At 31.4% G+C, this 8,899-nt stretch overlaps 1 protein-coding gene across 1 annotated transcript in view; it reads left to right on the top strand.

Moving 5' to 3' along the window:
• Positions 1–1,132: 1,132 nt before the first annotated feature.
• The window catches only part of LOC106475381 (vacuolar protein sorting-associated protein 33B-like), a gene marked incomplete at its 3' end in the record, with an annotated part of 20,713 nt that continues 12,946 nt past the window's right edge, over positions 1,133–8,899 (top strand). Inside the window, exons 1-5 of the mRNA XM_013936063.2 lie at positions 1,133–1,414; positions 4,492–4,572; positions 4,912–4,973; positions 6,060–6,177; positions 7,821–7,961. Coding sequence (XP_013791517.1) covers positions 1,325–1,414; positions 4,492–4,572; positions 4,912–4,973; positions 6,060–6,177; positions 7,821–7,961 — 492 coding nt within the window. The remainder of the gene's footprint in view (positions 1,415–4,491; positions 4,573–4,911; positions 4,974–6,059; positions 6,178–7,820; positions 7,962–8,899) is intronic.

Genomic DNA, 8,899 nt, shown 5'->3' with positions numbered 1-8,899 from the left:
AGAAATCTGATGTTGTCATTAGATGAAGAACGTTTCTATCTGAATCTCTTTTAAATTTTGAAAAATACCAGGACCAAATATATTGAAACAAATAATAAAAAAGCTTTAACAACATAGAGACTGGCCGATTTTATTTATGAAAGGTTTACCTTCCGAGGGTGCCAGAGTTTTTCAGGCTCTTTTCGACCAAAGTATCGGCTTAGTGGTTAGTGTGCCAGACTATGGATCTTAGGTCCCATGGTTCGCGTCCTTTCACTACTAAAAAATAAATAAATAAAAAATAGCACTCCGCACCTTGAGGATATGGACACGTTATAAGAGTGATGGTCAAACCCCATAATTCGGTCTGACAGTAGTATCTCAGGTTATGTTGACTAGATGCCTTGACTGTAGTTTATCACTTGGAAACAAGTAATAGCTAGCACAGATAGCCGTCGATTAGCTTTGCACGGAATTCAACGAATTAATTAAACAATCCGAAAGTGCTCGGTTTATTTAGCCTTTTCAATCAATTTATCGACTCAGATTACTCCACTCCCCTCCGGTGATGGTGGTGGGAGTTGCTCGGTTACATTTATTTTGTTTCAGCAATAACTCTTGTAAAAACAAAGTACAGAAGATAAAGCTAGCTGTGGTTCAAGTTCCTTGGTTCTTTATTAGACTGAATACGAGCATTGTTATAATTCCTATTGCACTGGCGTTATTCTTCGTTTTGTACTGAACACCGCGGCTTATCACGAGGAATGAAAGATGCAACATTACATCAAATAATGAAATTTAAAGTTGAACTCTGAACCGAGAAATTCAATCCAACCTCAGGACAAATTTAGCAGTTATTCTAATTTAATTTTTATGGTGTGGACGCCTTTCACTATATGTTGTCTTGTAATAAATATAAATTATTCTAATTTAATTTTAATATGTATTTGCTATAACAAATTAACAAATAGTACTCTTTATAGATGACGCATGTTGCCATAGATGGGCGTGTGAGAAATAGCAAACAACTGGGAAATATTTTAGGACAGAAATATAATTATAAAATTGAAGCAATGGAAAAAATATTGTGTAAAGGGTGGATACATATATTTTAGTCTACGTGTTTTTTGTAGTAATATACTTAACTTTACCTTATGATGTAAAAAAAAAAATCTTGAGCACAAACTTGAAACTGAATAAAACACGAAAAAAGTAAAACTAAAAGGCTCGGCAAAGTTCACATTTTGAGGAAAAATCTTCAAAGCGAAGATAAAATTTTAAAAGGGGGAGAGAGAGAGATTAGGTTTTTTTAACAGAGATTATTAAGCAGTTTATGCACAATTAAATGGCAGGTAATTCTAGTGCTCATGGATTATCTCTTTCACAGCTGATTAAAGCAACGTCTGCGAAGTATCTCATAAATATACTTAAATCGGTAAGTAACGTTAGATTATATGTACCTCATTCTGTTGGTAAGAGTGGTCAGTTGCAGGCCTAATGTGTTTGGAAATTCGATGAATTGTCTTACTACTATTAATATTAAGTTTACTAGTGTTATAACTATTATTAGTAAACTTAATATGATATTAAAAAGTATGGTTTTTACAATAAATAATAAAATATGGCCAATTTTGTTAAACATTCTTTCTAAAAAGTTGGATGAAATATTTTTATGCAGCTGTTACTGTGTTGATGTTTGATTTTATAAATTTTTCAAGATAGTGAAATATTGTCTTAGATTTATTATTGGCAAGTAGAATTTAAGAAAGTTACAAGGGCAACCTCTTAGGAAATATAACTTGAAGTGTATGATGTTTTTGATCACTTTCTTGTTCTATCTTTTAGAACATACTGTATGAAGGTCATTCTACTTAAATTACCTGGATTGCCCAGTTATAACTTCTTTTTACATTTTCTTCTTACTAAAATAATGAAATAATTATTATATGTTTATTAAATAATTTTTATTAAAGGATACATCGGTGTACATATTAATGATAATGGCCTAAATGCAAGCATTTCTATTATCATTATTATCCTGAAACATCTTTAAATAACATCGGGTATTAATTTTATTTGTTGTTCATGAATAATAATAAACGTTCAGTTTTTAACTTTATTTGATTGTTCAGTATAATCATACATAGAAATTTGACAAAGTTTTTAAAAATCCTCTCCATCAACCTATTTCTGAAATTCCCAAAAAATCTAAAATAAGGCTTATAAAATTTACCAGCAGGAAGTTATTTTTTCTTCTTTGTTGTTCATTGATAAGGTCAGTAATGGTGCTTTAAGTATTAAAGGTAATTTCATGGATGTCAGAGATTGCCTCAGTTGGTTAATCACCTGCTACTAACTTTTCTTCTGGATGTTCTTGTTTAGTTAATTAGGATCAACTCTATTATTAAATGAAGCAAGGTTATGGACAAGACATATCTATAACCTGACCTGCATGATTTGGTACAATAAATATTACTAATATTTGTACCAGAAAGGTTAAGATGGAAGTTATTTTCTTGGTATTTGGGCCTTGGAAACTCAGTTTGCAGAGACCCCACCTCAGAGCACTAGTTAGAGCTGAATATTCAAGGTGAAGATAAGTAATATTAAATGACAGAAGACTATCCAAACATCAAGGTCATTCAGGCTCCAACTACCAAAATAACCATCAAGTTGATGTATTATGCACACTAACTGTACCACTACCAGGTGTTCTCAGTTCATCTTGATGGTTGTAAAAATAAAATAAATGGAAAAAAAATCTGTATACTTCATTCTCAAAATTGTAAGTTAAATTGAACAAAAATGAACATCGATAACTTTGTCATTAGTTAAAAGTCTTACCTGCAGTATTTTGATATCGTAATAGACCCAAAGTTAGCCTAGAATAATCTGGTTGAACATGACGTGCACATATATGTATATACAGTGAAAAGTATTAAAAAATGTCTTTTTTTTAGTTAGCCTAGAATAATCTGGTTGAACATGACGTGCACATATATGTATATACAGTGAAAAGTATTAAAAAATGTCTTTTTTTTAGTTAGCCTAGAATAATCTGGTTGAACATGACATGCACATATATGTATATACAGTGAAAAGTATTAAATATTTAACCATAAAGAATATAAATAGGTAAATTCATTGTTTCATTTCAAAATGTTAAGGTAAGGCCTCCTGGTTTTACCTTAAGAATACCCAAAAACACATATGAGTCATAGATTACCTAAAAACATTTACAAGTTGTGGTTTTACTAAAAATACGTGTGAGTTGTAGCTTCTAGTGTTTGTAATTATTATTCCTTATATACGACTCAACATTTAATTTAATTCCACAAAAAAATAGAAATTTGCAACAGGTAGTCTGTTCTGTCTCCTAATAATTTTAAAAACCTGGATCATATAATCTAACTTCTACAACTTTAAAAACCTGGTCATATAATCTAACTTCTACAACTTTAAAAACCTGGATCATATAATCTAACTTCTACAACTTTAAAAACCTGGATCATATAATCTAACGTCTACAACTTTAAAAACCTGGATCACATAATATAGCTTCTACAACTTTATAAACCTGGATCATATAATCTAACTTCTACAACTTAAAAAACCTGGATCATATAATCTAACTTCTACAACTTTAAAAACCTGGATCATATAATCTAACTTCTACAACTTTAAAAACCTGGATCATATAATCTAACTTCTACAACTTTAAAAACCTGGATCATATAATCTAACTTCTACAACTTTAAAAACCTGGATCATATAATCTAACTTCTACAACTTTAAAAACCTGGATCATATAATCTAACTTCTACAACTTTAAAAACCTGGATCATATAATCTAACTTCTACAACTTTAAAAACCTGGATCATATCACCTAACTTCTACAACTTTAAAAACCTGGATCATATAATCTAACTTCTACAATCGAGTCCTTCATGGAAGTTAGAATTACTGTGAAATATATTAATGCTTCTTGTAACATAATTGTTTTTAAATAACATTTCTTGCTTCTGGTAAGTATTTTTTATTGTATAAGTAATTGCTGAGCTAACAGTTTTGTGGCTTATGCCGTTTGTAACTTTTGAAAACTAGATTCAGGATTGTTCTTAAAAAAGAATTATTTCTTTTATGATATTGGTTTATGGAATAGTTTATTAGATGAGACGATGTGCACTTCTTCGAGGCCAAGTTGTTTTATAAAATATTCATCAATTTTCCTTGATGATCTCTTTGGGCCAAATGTCTTCCACATATATATATATATATATTACCACTCATAAATAAATAAACTGGCTAGTGAAAAGTGAAATTGTATGGTTAATAGCAGTTCTAGGTTCAATTTGGTGAAAGTTTGTATTTATTGAACTATTCACTAGAGTGCGTGATTTGAAGTATTAAAAGTTATGCTTAATGTAATTTATAATTAAGTATCTGTCTTGATTAGTATCGCTTTCAATTGTAAATTTAAGATGATGAACTATCATTATTGCTTCTTTTAGGTTGGATTTAAAAAAGATCTGGTTATAGATAATGATTTAATTGGGCCATTAGACCACATTGCTGGTGTTACAGTTTTAAGGGTAAGTTCATATTTTTGGAATTATTTAGAAAAGCATATGTAGAAATAGTACTGGTAAAAATGTCTCGTGTATAAAACATGTATAACGTTCTGTTTAATAATTAACATACAAACGTAAAGCCACAAAGACTTTGTTGGTAAAATTGTGTTTGTATTATTTAACATTTTGTTTAAAGATCGTGTCATTTCTGAGATTGTTATGTAAAATAATTATCGTAGCCTCCAGTTTGTTTTATAAAATTTTGTTAACATTTTGAAAACGAGTTACTTGAAATATGACTGTAACTGTTAGAATAGTTGCACATTTTTAGCAACCACGTACCTTATATGTAAACTTTAGGAGCATGGAGTGGACAAGATTTACAAACTGGACTTTGGTCTCTCTCCTGGTCAGAACAACAAGTGAGTACTAAGTTTTACATGACAACTTTATACTGAAGGTAAAAGTCGTGGAACTTACTTTATTACTAGGCTTCAGAAAGCTTAACTATGTGTATATGATATCTTGTCAACCAAAAGGTTAATTAGCACAGGTCATGGTAGCACACTTAGCTGAGATCAGTCAGTAAACACTTTTCTGTAAACATCTGAATAGATAATAACTTTATTTTCAATCATAAAAATTGATTAGTGTTTCTAAAATTTATTACAAACTAATAAAACAAACAGGAACATTTGATGTAAAAATAATTCTAGTTATAATACTTGAACTTGATGAAATAGTTAATGGTACTTTAGTATTATTATTAAGCAGTGTGTATTCTAGAAAAAGTTAATTTTTATTGGTTAACTTCATGTAAGACACATTTCTTTTGTTGTATTAGTCTTATTTTATACATGTGAATCAGTTATGTTTTTTTTAAGAGTGGTACACAGCTAGTAAATGTGGTTTTGAGTCTGTGATGTAAAGGAACAATCCCAAATATCATTATTTAATATTTATTGACATTTAACAAACATGTATTGGTCTGAACAGTGTTAAGAACAACTAACTTTGTTCATCAGAATTAAATGTTAGATAAAGCAAACTAAGTTTCTAAATTACAAATGATTAGACTATTCAGCCATTGTGAGCAATAGATAGGGAATGTAACCAAATTATCTAGTGAGCTATTTTGTAGGCAGATTTTGTTAGACAAGACCGATGTCTGTAGGTTTACTTTCTTCTTAGAATTCTTCTCAAGAAGTTGATAAGCCGTCTTAACGTTGTTAGAACAACGGGTAAAAGTTGTAGCTAGTGATGAGTTGTCACCAAAGTACACCAACATCTGAGCTATTTTGTAGAATAATGTTTAAAATTACTGTATTTCAGTTGCACGAAAGTTATGAAGAAGAAGTAATAACACAATCACTTTAAAACTGTGAAGAGAAATTACTTTCTGTGATCTACCTACACATTGGGTTATATAGTGATTGAGAGGTACATTAAATACTAAAAAATTATTGTTATATTAAGAATGTTTATTCACTGTCATACATTTACTGCAGGTGTCTCTACCTTATCAGACCGTGCATGGTATCAACCAAACAGGTTGCCGACCACATCAGTGCAGCTCGACAACAGAATAAGGACGTCACTTTCTGGATTGTCTTTGTACCCAGGAAAGTGAGTGTACATGCTTTTTAAAAAACATGAAATCAACTTGGGTATCTTGTTAAGTGAAACCTGCTTTGTCTTTGGAATAGTTTTTGTGTGCTTGTAAAATTCAAAATCAATAAAATCAAATTGTTGAATTGTGTTTTTTTAGAGCTAGAGGTTTTTATCACACTGTTATCTTAACACTTTTACTCATCTCACCCTACATAGGGAAGGGGCTAGAAAAGGGGCATTAATTTTAGACTCTTTTTTTTGTTGTTGTTGTTCAGAATGGATCTTTGGTTGGAAATATGCATCCAGCTGTATTACTCTCTCTCTCTCTCTTTGGTTGGAAACACAAAAAGAAGACAGTAACAATAACAATGCTTTTTGTAAAATGAAACATTCTCACTGGTAGCATCTGGACCAAGCATAGTCTAGAGATTAGCAGGCTGGACTGTGAATCTATGAGTCAGTGGTGACTGTGACATTTATACATAAGTATGAAATCTGCACTTTGGGGATCATGAGTGTTTTATAAGAGTGACAGTAATTAACAGTGGGTATTGTTTACTAGCTGCCTTCCCTGTAGTCTATCAGTTGAAAATTAGGGATGGCTAGTACAGATAGCCCTTGTATAGCTTTGTGGACATTTCTGAAACAAATCTTTGCCACTTAGTGTTTGTTATGAATGATTTGTAATCTTTGTTTATTAGACAAATTTAACATTCATATGTGGTGGCTGTTGTTTCAAGGATTGATTTAGGTGTAGTGAATATTTAGTTCAGTTTGTTGTTGTTTTCTTTAGTCCATTCAAAGTGCTATATACATACACACATACAAGTTATGTGTTCTCTGTCTCAGAACTCAATACTAAACATTGTACAGTTTGAATTTTCATTGTCTGAACTTCAGTTATACATGTTTAAAATTACTTGGTTTCTCTTTAGTAACTCTACAGGTTTCAGGTTTCTTTGATACTACAGTTAACTAAGGAATAACTGAAACCACTGTGAGTCTTTTTAAGTATATTCCAGCAATTGTGTATTATTAGCACTTGTATAATTTTATTAAAATTTTACTTTCTATATTAGTAATCATAAATGCTGCAAATAAGCCTAATGATGTTAGGCTATCAATAAATTAGAACTTAGACATTTCCTGGCGTTGAAATTACTAACAGAAGTTAGATATTTCATGGCTTTAAAATTACTGACAGAACTGTGATATTTCCTGGCTTTAAAATTACTGACAGAACTGTGATATTTCCTGGCTTTAAAATTACTGACAGAACTGTGATATTTCCTGGCTTTGAAATTACTGACAGACCCTAGACATTTCCTGGTTTTGAAATGATTGACAGTTTTTAAATTTGTAAATATATTCATTTTGAGCAGAATATCATTTTCTAGAACAAACAAAATTTATAAACAAATAAGTTTTCTATTATTTGTTGATAAAATTACCTTAATACAAGCCTAATATACATTTATGAAGACTGTACAGAATTGACAATTTCATTCAAAGTTATGAACTTCTTTAACAGCTAGAGTTATAAAAACATGCTTCTTTAGAAAAATTACCAATTATACTTGAATTCTGACCATTACATAAAAAAAGTTTGTACCACTGAAGATGGGATTTTCTTTGATTTTTTTCTTCCTGCTCTTTAGCTGCACGTGTGTGAACTGATTCTCGAACAAGAAGGTGTTTATGATGAAGCCACTCTGTTGGAGTATCCGTTAGGCCTAATACCACTGGATAATGATATCTTTTCCTTGGAGGTTTCAGATTTTTTTTCATCATTTTACCTTGTAAGTATGAAAAACAAACTTGCTCATGCCACCAGAATTGTACTATTTATTATAAGCAACCAAATTGTTAGCAGATAGAAATTTAACCCTTTCTCTATTTGTTATGAAAACTCTATTGAAAATATGAGATAATATTAGGTCATCAAGAAATTGTCACTTTTTTTAGATGAAAAAACCAGAACAACTTGTATATCAAAACATTTATTAAATGAAATAGTCTCCATTCTTATCGATGATGCTTTTCCATCTTACAGTCAGGTTGTTAATACCCTGATTAGAGAAATCACCTGGCTTTGAAGCAAAAAACATGTCGATGTCCTATTTAACACCTTCCACCTTTGCATACGTTTTCCCATTAAGATGATGTTGCAGTGAACAGAAATAGATGGTAATCTGATGGTGCCATATCTGGAGAATATGGTGGGCGGGAGAGAACTTCCCAACCCAACTCCATAATCTTGTGTTGCATCAACTGTGCCACATGGAGAAGAACACCTTTCCGATTAATGAGTGAAGGACGTTTCAGATGAAGGCCTTGATTTAAAGGTTCCAGTTGCTGACTATAGATCTTTGCATTGACAGTTCGTTGTGGATTGTGGAGTTTGAAATGAATTACACCTTTGATGTCCCACCAAATGCAAAGCATCACTTTCTGTAGATGGAGTCCAGGTTTTGGCATCGGACCTGGTTTTTGTCTAGGACTGAGCCATTGTTTTTGGCGTTTAATATTCACATAGAGAATCCATTTTTCATCACCGATGACAAGTCTGTCCAAAAATGGTTCACGCACATTATGCGCCATAAGAGACAAAGCAACATTTACACGTTGGAAACGATGATCATCGGAGAGTTCGTGTAGCACCCAAACACCTTCTTTATGGAGTTTTCCCACATTCCTTAGATCTTTACGTATTGTTTCATGAGAGACATGCAAATTC

This window comes from Limulus polyphemus, unplaced genomic scaffold, assembly GCF_000517525.1.
Source record: "Limulus polyphemus unplaced genomic scaffold, Limulus_polyphemus-2.1.2 Scaffold8491, whole genome shotgun sequence".
Classification (NCBI taxonomy): Eukaryota; Metazoa; Arthropoda; class Merostomata; order Xiphosura; family Limulidae; genus Limulus; species Limulus polyphemus.
Note: the sequence above shows the minus strand (reverse complement) of the source record. Positions and strands in the feature narration are given on the sequence as shown.